We start from the raw sequence: 18,198 nt of genomic DNA on the forward strand, positions 1-18,198 counted from the left end.
AGACTCCTTGCTGCTCCAAGATACCCTGCATGTTGGAAATCTCTGGCTTTCAGAATCAACTCAGATTGCATCCAAGGGCATTCCGGATCCCGCCCCACTCTCGGACAGTTCAACCGTTAAGTAGGGAGAAAGCCGGAAAACGGTGTTTCATAACCTACGCTGGATCATTTCTCCAGCCCTCACCCGCACGTTTAACTTCCGTTTCTTTCAAATACCTGCGTATAAGCTCCGAGATGAGCGCTGTATCTTCTCCACCTCTGCTTATTTTACAACCCTATTCCATGTATTTACCCGCAGGGCTACCCCGCCACATTGTAACTGCCAGAAAGGCAAGACCGCGGTTTGCTCGTCTTTATATGCCCTGCTCTTAAAACAGCGCTAGGCGCATAGAAATGGGGGAAAAAAGAGAGAAATTCTTCGAATGACCTTTGGGACGAATCGTTTCCTTTTTCCTAAACAGGTAACTGAAACGTGAAGTTCGAAAAACTCGTGGGAAAGCCTTCTCCCAAGCAAGAGGCTGGGACTCCACACGAACATGACTGAAAATTAAACAGGAAAACCTGTTTAATTCTCTGACTCATGCGTATTGTCTTCTAGGCTACCAACTTGCCCACAACAAAGATGGATTCTCCTTGTCCCAATTCCTCCTAAATACCAGATTTAGCAGCCATCTTTTTCAAGGGCAAGGCGCAAGCAGGAAGTCCACCCTGTCTCACAGAACGCCAGACGCCTCGAAATCAACGAGAGTCCAATCGGAATAGACGTTTACACCGGAACCGCTTTGCCTCACGACCGGAAGAGGTTTTGCGTAAGGGCGTTGGGGCGGAAGTGACGGGAAGGTGGTAGCGGAGTAGTTGGCGGGTGGTTGATCAGAGCCGGTCGCCATGTCCGCGGGGAGCGCGACACATCCTGGAGCCGGAGGGTAAAGCTCCGCGGGAGAGGGCATCGCAGCGAGCATGGGGCGTAGGAGAGGCGGAGGGATCATGGGAAGCAGCGTATGGGTGGAGGGGCGCTTAGTTGGGAAGTGTACATATTGGAGAGCCGGACTCTTGAGAAGGGTGGTGAGCAGGCCCGGGGCTCCTGAAAAAGGCCAGCGGGGATCAGAGAGAGGAGGAAAGCACGGACTTCGGAAAGGACTAGACAAGGGGAAGGCGAAAACGAGGGCGTATAGGACAGAGTGGAATCTTTTCATGGGGGCGACGGAATAGAAAGGAAGGAGACCCTGGGAAAATGTTGCAATAGTTTTCTATTTAAGGAGAGATGGTAATTTCAGCTCCTATAGGAGATTCGAAGTTGCAGAGGGAACATGATAGAGGGAAAATGGGATGCTAAGGCGTAGTAAGGGGAGAAAAATATAAATGAAAGCTTTGGTGGAGCCCAGTATTTTCCTTTTACTTCCGTAGGCGCCGCAGCAAATGGGACCAACCAGCTCCAGCTCCCCTTCTCTTTCTGCCACCAGCGACCCCAGGTGGGGAGGTCACCAGCGGTGGAGGAAGCCCTGGGGGCTCCACCGCTGCTCCCTCTGGAGCCTTGGATGCTGCTGCTGCTGTGGCTGCCAAGATCAATGCCATGCTTATGGCCAAAGGAAAGCTGAAACCAACTCAGAATGCTGCTGAGAAGGTATTTGAAGTTGAGGGGATTCTGCTAATTGCAATTTTAATGGGGGTTATTTTGTAATCTTGTAATTCTCAATAATTTGCATTTATGGAAGGAGAAAACAGCGATACAGTAATTTAAAGATTACTTAGTTTTGGAACATATTTGATGATATTTTGTCACTTGTTATTAGGAGACAATTTTGATTGGGCTGATTACATGTATGGACCAAAAAGCTTGTTTTGTCTATGTTCACGTAGTTCAGCTTAAGTTCTGTATAGTCATCTAAAGCAATGATGTAATATGTTTTTTGATAACATGCACATTTTCCCTGAAGTCAAAAGAGAAATTCAGGTAAATCATGTGAGCTTTAAAATGTCACGTCTAATTAGAAGCTGTAGATTCAGATTTCTAATGACTGCCTAACTGCCTAACTAAAGCGCAGTTAAACATAAACTAAAAATGAGTAATTTATATATGGGTTGTTTTGCTGTTTTCGTACAAATTGAGGAAATTATTTGGTCATTTTATAAAATTCCTGTTATAATTAGAATCATTTTATAAAATTCCTGTTATAATTAGAATCTTATAACTAGAACGGATCTGAACTTTGAAGCCTTTAATTTACCTTGCCATAGAATGCAAGAATCTTCCTACAGGATAAATAGTACAGTTCCATTTGTATTACTAGAATGCATGCTTTGCGCTTAAAAAATCCTTACAACAATTTTATGGAATGCAGTATCGTCACCACTTTATAGATAAGGAAAATTAGGTTCATGAATAGAAAGTAACTGTCCTAGATCTGTAAATGGTAGGCACAGATGTCTGACTTCAGAGTCACCTTGGACAATTGGGTGTTTAGCTTTTGTTTGAAAGCCTCTGGAGTTGGAGAATTAAGTGTGTTCCAAGACAGCCCATTCCACTGTAGTTATACTTTGAAAAAAATTATTTTGGCTTAAATTAAAATTGCCTTCCGTGGTACCTGGGAAGAGATGAGTTCTGTGTTTGAAAATGCAATTCATGTGAAGTGATGGATATGTTAATTAGTATGTTTGTGGTGATTATTTCACATTGTATACATATATCAAGACATAAAGTTGTACACTTTAAACGTATATTTTTGTCAGTTGTACCTCAGTAAAGCTGGGGGGAAAAAAGAAAGAAAATGCAATTCGTTGGCCTTCCAGTTTATCAGTAGATAACATCAACATCGTTTATCAGTAGGCACCTGTCTGGATGCTTTAATGTTCAAGTTCTGTGGATTTGGTGAAAACTTTTAGTGAATTGGACGTTTGTTATTCATTGTATTTTTATGGTTTGAAAAGATCGTGTGAGTCAGTTGTCTCTTTCTAAGGTCTAGAAGGAAATACTAAAAGCACACTGACAGAATGGATACTTGAATGTTAAAATTCTTAATACAGATGTTAATCATTTAGACTCATTTTTTCTCTAAAAAGTAATCTCTAAAATGGTAATTGAACTCAACAGGAGGCAGCATGGTGCATAAATATTGGATTTAGAATCAGAATTCCTAGGTTTGAAACCCAGAATCCCCAGTTACTGGTTGTAAATTTTAAGATTTAGTTCCTTGGTCACGTTAGCCACATTTTCAAGTGCTCGATAGACATGTGGGTAGTGGCACCCATATCAGACTGGCAAGTAGAAAACAGAAAGTTCTGTTGGACAACACTGATATGTGCCTTTAAAGGTGGCCGTAAGGATTCAGTGAGATAAGATGTGTAAATGCATTCTGAAAGGGTCTAAACAAATGAAAAGAGATATTGTTGAGTTTGTTTAGTTTGCCTCCACCTTTAGAAAATGTACCTAATGAACAAATAAATAACCCGTTTTTTACCTTCCTTGTGCTGTCCAGGGTAACTAAAGGTTGGGGAAGGCCATCTTGAGGTTAAAATTTTTTCAGATAACACTCAGATCCAGCTATCTGGAGTTGCCTATAGTTTATTTTATTATTATTTTTTTGGCTGTGCTGCACAGCTTTTGGGATCTTAGTTCCCCAACCAGGGATTGAACCCGGGCCCTCATCAGTGAGAGCACGGAGTCCTAATCACTGGACCACCAGGGGATTCCCTGTAGTTTCTTTTTCTTTTTTTTTCTTTTTTTTTTAAATTGAAGTATAGTTGATTTACAATGTTGTGCTAATTTCTGCTGTACAGCATTTTTTTTCCATTTTATTATTTTTTATTGAAGCATAGTTGATTTACAATATTGTGGATTTGTCTGTAGTTTAAAGTGAGAGAAAGCAGATCAGGTTTTAGGATCTTACTCGGCTTTTCATTCATTCTCTTTTGTTCTTCCTTAATAGAGAGTAAAGGGATGTGAATTAGATACAATTTGAGGTCACTGTAAGGATGGAATTAGTTGAATTTGTTGTGTTGTGACTCTACCGTTGGCACAAAGGCAACTTCCCATTACACAAATGAGATGTATGAGTTGTTGGACTCATGTTGTGCATGGACTCTACCCTACCCTATATTTTACTACACGTGTAGCTATCTAACTGAGCAGTAAAGCATCATAACTTGGCCCTTTAATTTTCCTTTTGGAGATTGCAGCTTCTATTCCATAACGTTTCTGTAATTACATGGTCATAAAAATGCACACACGGCCAAGGTTACAGAGAAATCTGATGATGGCCTTCAAGTAAATTGACTGTACTTGATGTCATTTTTGTGAGGTTTTGTTTGCTTTTTATTTCATTTATGAAGAATGACCAAGGAGTATTTCCAGGTGTGTTTGCAGGCAGGCAAGGGAACGGTAAGGAGGTGATGGCACTTGGGCAAGGGTAGATTCAAATTGGACAACAAAGAGATACTTATTTCATCATATAAACTTTTTAATCTTAATTTCTCTTTTTGTAGCTTCAAGCCCCTGGCAAAGGCCTAACTAGTAATAAAAGCAAGGATGACCTGGTGGTGGCTGAAGTGGAGATCAATGATGTGCCTCTCACGTGTAGGAACTTGCTGACCCGAGGACAGACTCAAGATGAGGTGTGGAGATGTCAGGCCTCTTTGGGGAAGGTGGTGGGTGGATGTAGTTTCGGAAAAACAAGGCCTTTAAACACAAACAGGAGTCAGATTTTTATTAGTGGATTTGGGTCGTCGTCTGCGAAGTCAGGATTGGGTTTAACTGTGGAAGAACTTCTTAGTGAAGTTAAGGAAACAGATATGGGTGAATTCCTTGAGTTAGTTTGAGTACAAAACAATGGAATCAAAGTTTCAGATAATAGGAGAGAACTTATTCCTGCCTATTGGAGGAGTGAATTAATGGGGAAAATCTATCCTGCTACCTGTCATTGAACTCAGTTGCCACATCATCTTTTTAATAGAATGTTTCCTTTTTAGATCAGCCGACTTAGTGGGGCTGCAGTGTCAACTCGAGGGAGGTTCATGACAACTGAGGAGAAGGCCAAAGTTGGACCAGGGTGTGTATGCATATCCTGTACTTTGGGGAAAGGTTGGACATAGGACTCACATTAGCTTCATATTTTTCATTCGTAGGGAATATGTGTATATGTTTGGTTAGTAGCTATACACACACACACATGCTTTATAGCAAAATTTGGGACGTCTCAAACAGATGTTAAGTGTTAGCAGCTATTTTCTTTCCTCTTGCTCTTTGGTTTTTTACTTCACAATTAATGCTTTTATTGGAGGAAATAAGTTACAGTAAAGTGTAAAAGGAAATAATAATTGTTAATGTTTAATGTATACGTTTCTAAACTTTTTCTCTATGGAAGTATTTCCCCCAACAAATGGGTTCCTACTTTGTCATAATCTCCCTTTTAGAAAAATCCTTTTATCAAATTCCTTATTGCCTCTATGCTGATTATAGGTTGTAGGTTATCCATGTAAAGGTTTCATCTCAGTTTAGTTTCGTTACTTCCATTATTCAGTTTTTGAGGGCAGGTATTCAGGCAGTGCAACATTTTTCACTTTGGTTTAAACTAAATATAATTAGGAGGCAAAATTTGCTCCCCACCCCAAACCAAGACTATATTTAACTTTGCATATGGAGGGTTGCTGTTTTGAACTTTTTTGTCTTTAAACACGGTTATATTTTACCTACTGCTTTTTATTAACTCTGTGGTTAGTGATCACTTTCTTCGTTATTATAATCACAATCTGAATATAAGCCACTTTATGTTTAGAATCTAAAGAGTCTTCTCAGTTGGGTGTGGGCCTTTATTTTAATTTTATTTATTTATTTTATAAATTGATTGATTGATTGGCTGTGTTGGGTCTTTGTTGCTGCGCATGGGCTTTCCCTAGTTGTGGTGAGCGGGGGCTACTCTTCGTTGTGGTGCATGGACTTCTCATTGTGGTGGCTTCTCTTGTGGCGGAGCACGGGCTCTAGGCGCACGGCCCTCAGTAGTTGTGGCTCGCGGGCTCTAGAACACAGGCTCAGTGGTGCATGGGCTTAGTTGCTCCGTGGCATGTGAGATCTTCCTGGACCAGGGCTCGAACCTATGTCCCCTGCATTGGCAGGCAGATTCTTAACCACTGTGCCATCAGGGAAGTCCCGGGTGCGAGCTTTTAAAGAAATGTATCTATATGCCACCATCACTCTTGTCTCATTAGTTTGGATAGCCAAGAGCACGTTTGTTTGTAACTTATTAGACAGCCAACAAAAAAGAATTGTCTTCCCAAACATTGGGTTATCCAGTTGACTGGAGACTAATGTTCATGAGCCCATAAGAGCATATTTGATCCCTGTGTGGGCCCATTAACTTTAAGCAACCAACAAAGTTTATTCATTCCCCAGCTGTAAAACCATGTTCTTAGAAATTAACTGGCAACAGCCATTTTCGTATATATAGTCTCTTTTACTTATTTGGAAACTCTGTGAAACATTACAAATTAGATTTGGTGACCCATTTGGCTCCTTTGTTTGTGACCAGTTTGGGATCATCATTTTATATTTCTTTTTATAGGGATCGTCCATTATATCTTCATGTTCAGGGCCAGACACGGGAATTAGTGGACAGTAAGTAACGTTTTTGGCTCACCTACTGTTTTTTGTGAAGGGCAAAGTATTATACGTAATAAGTTGGCAAACTATTTGTTCCTGATGGCTGTTCTAACTCTTCTTTATGAACTAGTCATGAATGTGCTTGGGGAATCTATAAAACGGATTAAAACATGAGTAATTGAGCATTGGCCTGTGTTTACCATTGGATACTAGTCAGTTCGTTCATTTCTTTAGTATAGTATCTTACTATCTGTGTTTTTCCCTAGGAGCTGTAAACCGAATCAAAGAAATTATTACCAATGGGGTGGTCAAAGCTGCAACAGGGACGAGTCCAACTTTTAACGGTGCGACAGTCACTGTCTATCACCAGCCAGCGCCCATTGCACAGCTGTCTCCAGCTGTTAGCCAGAAGCCTCCCTTCCAGTCAGGGGTATGTTTTGTGGAGAGATCATTAACAGCGTTATCATTTCTGTAAAAATGATACATGCCAAATACTACAGAAAGTATGAAGAAAAACCTGAAATTCCAATCTGAAAGTTACCGCCATTGATATCCTATTAATGGACCATTTAGGTTTCTGAGGGGTAGTGAACTTCTGAACACACATCTCTTTATACTGACACATTCTAGAAAAGGGATTGATAGATCAAAGAGTACACACGCTGTACATTTTGAAGTTAGTGGTTTGATTTAAATTTGTAAACTTGATGGCAACTGGAGGACTAAGAAGGCTGAGTCTGATGAAGCAAGACTCTGCTGATACAATCCTCCTAGAAAAAAGGGTTGGAGAGAGCAGCCCTTATTGGAGAACATCCCAGGGCTGACTGTACTACCCAACATTTTAGTCCAGTTTTACAGTAGACTGTCTTTGCTGTTTCTTGTTAACTTACATCAGTTGGGGTAAATAGGTATGCTTACTCAGTATTGAATCTTGGGTTTTCACCTCTTAAATAGATTTCACTGAACAGAGTAAGGTGTTAATGTTGTAGGTATATCCATGGAATATGTAGTTTGCATTTAAATTAAGCTACTTGATAGGGTTTATTTTTTAGGCTCATGGTAGAAATTATAGGGGGGTGTTTATTCTGGAAGTGATTGAAAGTATCTGGAGGATTAAAGTATTTTGCATGATAATTTTCAAGATTAGATTTTTTTGTTTTTTTTTAATTCTTTTTTTTTTTTTTTAATTAATTTATTTATTTATGGCTGTGCTGGGTCTTCGTTTCTGTGCGAGGGCTTTCTCCAGTTGTGGGAAGCGGGGGCCACTCTTCATCGCGGTGCGCGGGCCTCTCACTATCGTGGCCTCTCTTGTTGCGGAGCACAGGCTCCAGACGCGCAGGCTCAGTAGTTGTGGCTCACGGGCCTAGTTGCTCCGTGGCATGTGGGATCTTCCCAGACCAGGGCTCGAACCCATGTCCCCTGCATTGGCAGGCAGGTTCTCAACCACTGCGCCACCAGGGAAGCCCCAAGATTAGGTTTTAATTATGTATTCTCTGTTTAATTTGAGGTATTCTATTCTTCTACAGATGCATTATGTTCAAGATAAATTATTCGTGGGTCTAGAACATGCTGTGCCCACTTTTAACGTCAAGGAGAAAGTGGAAGGTCCAGGCTGCTCCTATTTGCAGCACATTCAGATTGAAACGGGTGCCAAAGTCTTCCTGCGAGGGAAAGGTTCAGGCTGCATTGAACCAGCATCTGGCCGAGAAGCTTTTGAACCTATGTACATTTACATCAGGTATGGATGGATGGGGCTGAAGATTTTTGGATACTTGTCAGCTGATCAGTACAGGCAGGAATGATTCAAAAGGAGCAAGAGAAAATGGGCTTAATAAGTAATAACATAAGGAACTTAAGTAAATATAGCAGTAATCACTTTGTAATTAGTTAATAAAAGCTGAATTAAGAGGTGGAATTGGTTTTTTTAGTATTCAAATCCTTGGGTTTTATAAGGGTTTTATAAGGGTCTGTGATCATAAAATGACCTGTGATAAGCCTAAAATAACTTTCATTTAAACCTATGAGAGTATTAATACATCTTATAGTAATTTTAATGACCTTCAAATATCTTTTCTTTATATCAAGAAGTACCATAACTCAGAGAAGAAGACCAATAACATTTGGGTAACGATATTAGTTATATCTTGAAGGGCTTAAATGACTTAATTTTTGTGTTCCTATTTCGTGTTTCTCAGAAACTTAGATTTGTGCTATATTGAATATATTACATTTATAAAACAGCATACAAAGTGGAAGCAGAATTCTGTATCTTTTCTTTTTCTCCCCTTCAAATTTCTTGGTTCTTATGTCTTTGCAGTCATCCCAAACCAGAAGGCCTGGCTGCTGCCAAGAAGCTCTGTGAGAATCTCTTGCAAACAGTGAGTTGTATTTATCTGTCTGAAACTCATCTAGGAGATCTACTGCCATTTTGGACTGTGTGTCTTAGCTATTTTTCTACCTGTATTAGTTTCCTAGGCCTGCCATATCAAATTACCACAAACTGGATGACTTAAAACAACAGACATTTATTCTCTCGTAGTTCAGGAAGCCAGAAGTCCAAAATCAAGGTGTGGGCAGGGTGGTTCCTTCTGAATGCTCTGAGGGAGAGTCCATCCCATTCCTCTCTGCTAGCTTCTTATGATTACCTGCAGTCCTTGGCATTCTTTGCCTTGTGTCAGCATAGCTCTGCCTCCATCTTCACCTGGCCTTCTTCCCTGTATCTCTGTGTCTATCTCTTCTTGTAAGGATAACCGTCATTGGTTTTAGGGCCCACCCTAATCCAGTGTGACTGCATCTTAATGATCTCCATCTGCAAAACCTTGTTTCCAATTGAGGTCATATTCCGAGGTTCTGGGCAGACAAGAATTTGGTGGTGGGTGGGAACAACACTATTCAAACTTCTACATTATTCTGGCAACTAATATTCTCTATAAGGAAGTCAAACTCCCCTAGCCAGGGTCACAGTTGGCTTGCATTTCTTCTTCAGGAGCTATTTCAGTATGAAATTTCTAGTATATAGAGTCATAAAATCTCATTGTTGTCAGTTATTTAAATACTACTATTAATCCTGGTCAAGTTGTTTATGATGCACATTCCAAATTTAATAGTAGCTTTAGCTAAAGTAAGGGTGGAGCTATAATAATTTAAAACCAGTTAGCAGTGCCTTTGGGATAATTGGTTTAATTATCCATTCTTTTTATTCTATAATCAAATAACCAGAAGAGAAACCATAGGGCTGTTTTTATAGCACCTAAAGGAAATCAGGTTTGGTGGTTGAATATGTTCAACCTTGTGTTATTTGGTTAAGGTATTTGGTGTTAAGCTTTTTGGGAAGAATCTATTGTTTTCTTTGCTTTTGTGGGGTAACCTGATTTACCACCCTTGTACCATATAACTTCCTTGACCATTCCCCTTCTTTTTCTTTGTTGCCACTTGAAGTTGGACTTAGATGCTTATAATAAAGAACTGGACAGGGGAAGTACTAAACCTTCATTAAACCATGAGCTCCTTGAGGGCAAATTACCCAGTAAATAAAAGAATGAATGACTTCTCTACAGTTATACAGACAACTTAGAAATTTCCTAACTGCCTAATTTCTGTGGCTCTCTGAATGATTTTGTACCCCAGAATTGGGTCAGTTTGTGGGAGGGGGGGAGTTAGGATGCTCCTGATGTCCATGCCCCTGGTTCCCAAAACCTGGCCTAATAATTTATAGGTGTGCCTTATTAAAATTTAGATTAAACAAGTCTAAATTTGATTGAAACATCAGTGGAAATGTTTTAATTCCTAATTACTTTGATTTTAGAATTATATATCCTTATACATAACTCAGTGAATTGGGTCTGTTCCGTATTGATTTGTTTTCCCTTCACTTTCAGGTTCATGCTGAGTACTCTAGATTTGTGAATCAGATTAATACTGCTGTACCTTTACCAGGTGTGTATGTCTTGAAGTGTTCAACTAAAAAATATTTTGCTAGTGATATTGATGTATAAAATATGATACTTGAGGCTAGATTAACTGTGCCAGGGCACTAATAATGTTCCCTTTAACTTAGGGTAATTTGGAAAGCCATTTGTGCCTCAGTAGTTTTCTTCCCTAGAGATTAAGTTTAATGTTCAGCAAAAATGTCTCATTCTGCTGCAGCTGATTAAACACTTTTTTTCTTCCCCCTCAGGCTATACACAACCCTCTGCTATAAGTAGTGTCCCTCCTCAGCCACCATATTATCCATCCAATGGCTATCAGTCTGGTTACCCTGTTGTTCCCCCTCCTCAGCAGCCAGTTCAACCTCCCTACGGAGTACCAAGCATAGTGCCACCAGCTGTTTCTTTGGCACCTGGAGTCTTGCCAGCATTACCTACTGGAGTTCCACCTGTGCCAACACAATACCCGATAACACAAGTGCAGCCTCCAGCTAGCACTGGACAGGTAGGATGCCAGGATATGATACATTAGACCGTTGAATTAGGAAAAATCGGGGCAGGGAACGGGTGGAAAGCTGGTGGTATTATTTAGAAGTAATGTGGAATGTGACGTATTTTTTTTACCTATTGTCTTTTTCCTGTGTTCCTACCACCAAACTACCTGAATACTTTGGAGTAGAGTGTACATGTGTGTATTCATCCTAAAGTTTGCAGTCAGTTTCATAACTCTTGCCACCAAATACAACTTTAGAGCAAGAGATGCCAAGCTTTCTATGAAGGGCTGGATGGTAAATATTTTAGGCTTTGTGGGCCATACAGTCTCTGTCATAACTACTGCACTCTTGTTGCTGTAGTGCAAAAGCTGCCGCAGACAATACCAAATGAACGAGCATGGCTGGGTTCCAGTAAAACTTGATTTACAAAAATAGGTAGGCCAGAACCATAGTTTGCCTGTCCCCGGCCTTGCAGTGTTAGGAAAGTTCTCATGGAGAAAGGCTGGCGTACCGCACTCATCTAAATGATTGGAACTGATTTACTAATCTTAGAAGAAATGTTATACCATACACAGGTGTTCCTAGGCCAAGAGATAATGTACTTTCCAAACTCAAGGATTATAAATGCTGGTATATATTTCTGAAGCTGGGTAAGAAACTAGAATTTTAGGAAAAGAGTCAGTAGCCAGCTTATCTAGATTATGTACAGTCCTTCTTAGAGGCAGGGGAGAGACTAATGGAAGCATGGCGATGGATTTATGGCGGGTCCTCTGTGGGCCTCTCATAGTGTACCCATGCCAGAGTAAATTGCAGCCTCGAACCATTGCCCAGCCTCCTTACCAGTGGGCTGTGAGCACTGAAGGGGGTTGTACAGTGTGAAACCAAAAATGGGCTTCCGAACTCACTTCTGTTTGTGGTCCCCTAGTCATAATTATTTTATGACTTTTATATTTAGGCATAGCTATAGTTCTGCAGTTTTGAGCCACATCCTTTTGTAATTAGGAAGCAGTGTGGCAAAGTGGGTAAGAGTTGGGGTTTAGAGGTAGACTTGCAGGGTCCTTCGCCATTCTTGAGCTATGTGATCTTGGGATAGAACTTAGTCTATCCAGGCTTTGGTTTTCCTTATATGCAAAATGGACATAATGATCATATCTCAAAGAGTTGCAAGGGTTAAGCAAGCAGTCAATAAATATTAGCTGTTACTAATGAGAGTTTTCCTTTTAGAAGTGCTTGTTTTCTCTAATATATCTATCTTTTCCTTTTGGGAACAAACTCTTAAAACATTAGACTTGCTCTTGACATAACAACTTACCCATGGAAGTGATAGATGAAGTTGCCTTTGCCACAAGCATTAGCAGCATTTATGATCCAGAAAGAGCTAATCACATTGATTAAAGGGCTTTAAATAAGAGAATGTTCTTGTTTGAGAACTTCTGAACTAAGTAAGTGGCTGGAGTATCTACTGTTTGTTAATGATCATGTTTGCTCCTAATGGCCAAAATGTGCATCAGGTTTTTCCTGAGAGTTCAAAGCGCTGTCGAGTTTGTCAATTTCATGTTTTCCTACCATGAAGGTAGGAAGACTAGGTGATACTGTTACCACATTAGGTGATACTGTTACCACATTATACATGAAGGAAACTTAGGACCAGAAGATGAAGGATTCATATGAAACATACTGATCATTAAAGTATATTTTAATCATCCTTTAGTTACTTGTTAGTTGGACATTCTCACACTTTTTTCCTCCTTGGTTTGTTTTGGTCCCAGAGTCCGATGAGTGGGCCTTTTATTCCTGCTGCTCCTGTCAAAACTGCCTTGCCTGCTGGCCCCCCGCCCCCGCCCCCACTCCCAAGTCAACCTCAGGCACAGAAGAGGCGATTCACAGAGGAGCTACCAGATGAACGAGAATCTGGACTTCTTGGATACCAGGTTAAATAAAATATCCTGTCTTACTTTCCTCATCTTATCTTACTGTATTCTCCCTTTAAAGAAAGATAAATTCACATCTGTATCCACTGTCCTCCCAGTACTGGGATTTCTGCTTTCTGGAATCCATTTAGATTAGGTATTTATCCTTGGGGATTAATTTAAAGCAAGAGTGATTCCCTTTGGGTGGGTTTTGTCTTTGGGGTCAGTGTGATAAGAGAGTACAAAGCTCTCCGCCTAGAGAGAAGTCTCCTATGACTAGCATCTGAAGTTCTGTAGAATTCTGCACTTCCTCTTTATACAGCAGACTCTTGAAAGCCTCTGATAGCTTGTAGTGAAATGTGTAGGGAAGAACTGTTATTCTACCAGTATATGGTTTGTATTTAAAACCTTGGCTTTCAACTTAGTGTTCTGTTTTTCCTTCCTAAAAAAGAGGATGATGTCTTTCTCCAATTCCTACACCCCTAAAAAAAGATAGCCAGAAATGCAGTGATTCTGTGCATGTACGTAGTCATTCACTAATGAGTTTTTTTAAGATTATTAAAATATATAATTTCGGTGCAATTTTGTTTTATCAGGAGAAGCACCTTTTTTGCCAGAATCCTTGAAGCATTCTTTGAAACAAACTTTGGAGCATTTTTGTAGTTTATAACTAGATTTATACAAATCAGTTAAGTCATAGATAGTTGAACACAGACATAGCATAGTGAGTCACAACATCCCTAACCAAGTCCTACAGAGAAAAATAACAGTCTCTACTCAAACTATAGTTACACTCCAAATGCCAAAGAACTATGTAGTGCAGCTTACTGCAATTTATCAGAAAGATGAAGCACTTGACAGTTACATTAAGGAGCTAAAGTCAATACAGCAGTTGTAGATTTGCTAATGCCACTGTATTTTTCTGCTCATAGCATGGACCCATTCATATGACTAATTTAGGTACAGGCTTCTCCGGTCAGAATGAGATTGAAGGTGCAGGATCGAAGCCGGCAAGTTCCTCAGGCAAAGAGCGAGAGAGGGACAGGTAAGTTGGTTGTAACATAATTATATATGAATACATTCAGATGTCATTTTTTTGTACTATTAATGTGCATAATGATTGTTGCTATGAGCTTCCATGTTCTGAAACTGGAATGAAATCATTTGGATCAAACAAGCTCCTGTTTGTTGTAATTGATGCAGTAATGGAAAATATGATATCCCTTACACAGTCTTAAAAGCAGTTATACTCAGCCTTGAATAATTCAGTATTTGATTATTCACCTATCTTCCTTTACTTTTATTGTCTGAGTCTTAGACACTCTCCTAAGGATAGACAGTAAAAGAAGTGTTACACCATTTTTGCTACTAAGAATCATAGAATATCACTGATGCAGGTGCTTGGATGGGAGTCCAGCCTGCCATCCAGTGCTTGAATTCTCCTTTCCTGTATTATGTTAGCCTTCATAAGATGGAGCTGACTTATCACAACAGTTCATTCTGTCTTATTCATTCATTCTGTTATATCTATTTTTTTTCATTTCTTAAGTGAGAATATCATACTTTAATTCTTGGTGCATCATTTTATAAACTGCCTAGAAATATGTAATGTGACCGGCAAATTCCATTAATGGACAGACCATGTTTTACATGTAATTGAAAGTATACAAAGGCATATCCATACAAATCAAACAGTTAACACAATTACTTTCAGGTCATGACAGAGATAATTTGCATTGAAAAGATCTCATTTTTTTCTTCTTCTTTATTTTGACTTTTTTGGTTTTTTTGAAGTGTAGTTGATTTACAATGTGTTAATTTTCAAGTGTACAGCAAAGTGATTCAGTTGTGTATACCTACATACCTATTTTTTTTCAGATTCTTTTTCCTTATAGGTTATTACATAATATTAAATATAGTTCTCTGTTGTATCTATTTCATTCATATAATTCATTCTATTATATCCTTATAATCTTACTTTTTTTCTTTTTTTTTTTTTTGGCCGCACTGCTTGGCTTGCGGATCTTAGTTCCCTGACTAGGGATGGAACCCGGGCCCCTGGCAGTGGAAGTGTGGAGTCCTAACCACTGGACTGCCAGGGAATTTCCTAATCTTACAACTTGATAACAGCTTGAAGAGTAGGGGAGTCAGGTGGAAAGGGTTGAAGTTAATAGTTAAACTGAACTTGAAAGATTATTTGCAGACTATATTGTTATTCTACTTCTTATCTACTGGAGATGTTGAAATTGTTTGAATTTGTCTGAAAAATTATTTAACTTTTTCTTTTAACAGGCAGTTGATGCCTCCACCAGCCTTTCCAGTGACTGGAATAAAAACAGAATCTGATGAAAGGAATGGGTCTGGGACTTTAACAGGGAGTCATGGTGAGTAAGGTGTAGCTGGGGGAGCAAGGGAATGGCTAAGACTGGTCTTAAACTATTGGTTTTCTAACCTGATGTTCATTCAGGTGTGACTCATTCAGATGTTTAATCCAACCTCTGTAATCTACTGGCTAATGAGAATACTTTTTTTTTTTATTTATAAGGACAGCATATAGTTACACAGCCTTTTATTTTCAACCGACGTGTGTCTAGAAAAGAGTCAGTCGACTTATATTTTATACATAGCATCAGTGACATTAAAACCCTAGGAAAAAGTAATGATTGGTAGGTCATTTCAAAATTTTGTTGCCTTTGTTGTTTTGAATACCTGGAGATAATCTGATACAGACTTAAAGATTTTTCTTTGTGTTGGGAGCTGAGCCACCATCTCCCCTTATAACTCTATTTATTGGTTGGGAATGGTCAGCCAGTGGCTGCTTTTAAAAATGTTGCTTCTTAGTATCCCAGAACTCTAAATCCTGGAGAGGTCCATAAATGGGATTATTTTTGTTCTTTGCCTGTAGTCATAATAAAAGTGAACAGAAGAAAATACATTTTTTTTCTTTTCTTCTTTTCTTTTAACTCTTTAAAAGGTGAAATATCAGCCTCCAGAGACTCACTTGCTAACTTTCCTTTTTTTTTCTTTTTTCTTTTTTTTTTTTTTTTTTTGTGTGTGTGTGTGTGTGTTTCTTTTTTCTTTCTCTGCTTTCTTACATGGTTCTGGTGGATTCACATTTGCTGATGCTGGTGCTGTTTTTCGTGTGATCTTCAACGTTTTTGGGTGACCGTTGACCCTGTGACCTCAAAATGGTGTCCAATTAACCACTTACAATTAACATCTTTTTTTTAATTAACGAATTTATGGTATTATCTTTTTTTTTTTTTTTTTTTTTTTTGGTTAACGGGTTTGTGGTTTTTTTTTTTTTTTTTTTTTTTTTCTTGGCGGGGAATGGGGTTGGGGTTGTTTTTCTCTCTTCTAGATTATCCAGTCAAGAAGATGAAAACTACAGAGAAGGGATTTGGCTTGGTGGCTTATGCTGCAGATTCATCTGACGAAGAGGAGGAACACGGAGGTCATAAAAATGCAAGTAGTTTTCCACAGGGCTGGAGTTTGGGATATCAGTACCCTTCATCACAACCACGAGCTAAACAACAGATGCCATTCTGGATGGCTCCATAGGCAACAGTGGAGCAGAGTTTTGAGCCTCGGTGACTCTTTAGCAATAATGCATGCATTTGATTTAACAAGACTGGGGCCTGTACTGGGAACCATCTTGGACCTTTGCAGAAGTCAGAGATGAGTGTCCCCTTTCTTAAAGGGGTTGCATTCTTTTTAAAACATCCTTATTTCTGCCGTGGCATAGCATCTGTTAAAATTTACTTAGAATCACAAATTTGTCTCAGAAGCTTTTTAACAGTTGGTGAAATGTGCTTGTTCAACAGGGTCATTCCAGTATACCCTTTACCTGGTCCAGCCTTTTCCAAATGAATAGCCCCTATTCTGACGTAAAGCAAGTTTTATTTGTATTTTACTACTGTTTTGTGAATTTTGATAATAACTGGTTACATACAAAGCCTTACTATTTATTAGTGGGGAAATGATTTTAAGACCATCCATCCTTTCAGTGCTTAAATCTAAGAACCTCCTCATCCCTGTTTCATTTTTGGATTCTTTGTTTTGGAAAATGTGGTTTTACTAATTTGAAACTGTTGGATACAGCTGGATCCTGGGATAGTGAAGGTTTTTTTTTCCATTGGGATGATCCAAAGCTGGCACCTTCAGGCATTCTTGTCTCAGATAGCCGTTGCTGTTTTTATTGCCCGTCTAAGCTCATTGTCTTCAGCTGGGTCAGAGACAACTACTTGATCAAAAGCTGGTCAGAACTCATCACAGAAATGAAACCCAGTGGTCTGTCTCTCTCAGAACTGGTTGCAGCTAAAATAGAGAGATTTGACTGCTTGCAATAGAATGGTGGACTTAGTGACTGAAATTGCAACTTGTCCTTTTTCTTGGCATTACAGGTTTTGCCAAAAGAACTTTTTTGTATCAAATATTGATGTGTGAAAGTGAAGGAGCTAGTCTGCTGAACCAGGAGTAGTTTGAGATACCGAACTGTCATTTTTGCACATTTGAATACTTTGCAGGCTGGCTTTGTATAAACGTATCCTCTGGTTTCCTCTATGTTGTAAATATTTAGACCATAATTTCATTATAAATAAATGTATAAATATTCTGCTTGTGGTTTCTCTGTTCTTTCTTCTACAACCCATCCATACGCTAAAATTCGTAAACTTTTTTACTCATAGCATAATGATATCATAACCCCATCAGAAAAATACATACGTGGACCCAAAAGTTTGCATGTAGTTCCAAGAGTTTTATGACTTTCCAAAGTAAACCCTTGAAAGTCAAAATGAAAATGTAAAGGATTTTTGTGATGGATGTTTTCCAGTTTGATATTCTAGCCCCCCCTTTATTGAACATGGTTTGTAAAGGGACTGAGTGAAGGAAATATTTTTAAAGGAAATACAAGTTATTCTTGGGAAAACATGCTTAAAAAGGAAGAAGGGTGAGCAGAAGTTGCAACAGAAAAACTTCCCTGTGTGAAGTTCCTTCTGGTATTTATGTGTGCTACCTAGAGGTGAATATAGTTGATAGTGCCTTCATTTATTGCTGTATTTAATTTAAGGACCCCTGAAAACTCTTGAATTATCATTTCCTGCCGGAGGGGTAGTATCAATACATTTGTTAAAAACAAAACCAAAAACACCCTAATTTTTAAATATCTTTCGTTTACATTTGTTTAAAATATGTGCAGAAATCTGATTAGTCTAACTAGAACATTATCTTTGAGACCTGATTCTGTTTTTAAGAGCCCAAGTCATTGTCCTTGCCCCT

The 18,198-nt window shown here is 39.1% G+C and overlaps 1 protein-coding gene and 2 non-coding genes across 5 annotated transcripts; all 3 read left to right on the forward strand.

Annotated features, from left to right (window-relative positions):
* Window positions 1-843: 843 nt before the first annotated feature.
* On the forward strand, window positions 844-17,533 carry KHDC4 (KH domain containing 4, pre-mRNA splicing factor). 3 transcript variants are annotated; one of them, XR_003794475.1, is made up of 14 exons: window positions 844-922; window positions 1,404-1,620; window positions 4,479-4,607; window positions 4,962-5,041; window positions 6,551-6,603; window positions 6,855-7,018; window positions 8,115-8,326; window positions 8,906-8,966; window positions 10,467-10,524; window positions 10,766-11,019; window positions 12,778-12,939; window positions 13,879-13,963; window positions 15,211-15,302; window positions 16,280-16,432. XR_003794475.1 is itself a non-coding variant. In XM_029228993.1 (14 exons), the coding sequence occupies exons 1-14, from the start codon at window positions 885-887 to the stop codon at window positions 16,477-16,479; spliced, it is 1,833 nt and encodes a 610-aa protein (XP_029084826.1). In that variant the 5' UTR covers window positions 844-884; the 3' UTR covers window positions 16,480-17,533. The 3 variants fall into 3 exon arrangements, 2 of the variants coding, with proteins under 2 accessions (XP_029084826.1, XP_029084828.1); XM_029228993.1 differs by having other exon boundaries at window positions 13,851-13,963; window positions 16,280-17,533; XM_029228995.1 differs by lacking the exon at window positions 16,280-16,432 and having other exon boundaries at window positions 15,211-16,191.
* Window positions 7,302-7,430, forward strand: LOC114900153. Its single transcript, XR_003794770.1, has one exon.
* On the forward strand, window positions 11,751-11,884 carry LOC114900149. Its single transcript, XR_003794766.1, has one exon. It is a non-coding gene; the product is annotated as a small nucleolar RNA SNORA42/SNORA80 family (small nucleolar RNA).
* Window positions 17,534-18,198: the final 665 nt, after the last annotated feature.

This window comes from Monodon monoceros, unplaced genomic scaffold (genome assembly GCF_005190385.1).
Source record: "Monodon monoceros isolate NGI ecotype Baffin Bay Population unplaced genomic scaffold, NGI_Narwhal_1 Super_Scaffold_18, whole genome shotgun sequence".
Lineage (NCBI taxonomy): Eukaryota > Metazoa > Chordata > Mammalia > Artiodactyla > Monodontidae > Monodon > Monodon monoceros.

Excerpts from the sequence above, each read along its gene's own strand:
- KHDC4 (XM_029228993.1), top strand. The coding sequence starts at position 885 with ATGTCCGCGGGGAGCGCGACACATCCTGGAGCCGGAGG. Across the intron at positions 923-1,403 it reads ACACATCCTGGAGCCGGAGG|GCGCCGCAGCAAATGGGACC; the intron begins GTAAAGCTCCGC and ends TTACTTCCGTAG. Across the intron at positions 12,940-13,850 it reads CTGGACTTCTTGGATACCAG|CATGGACCCATTCATATGAC; the intron begins GTTAAATAAAAT and ends TTCTGCTCATAG.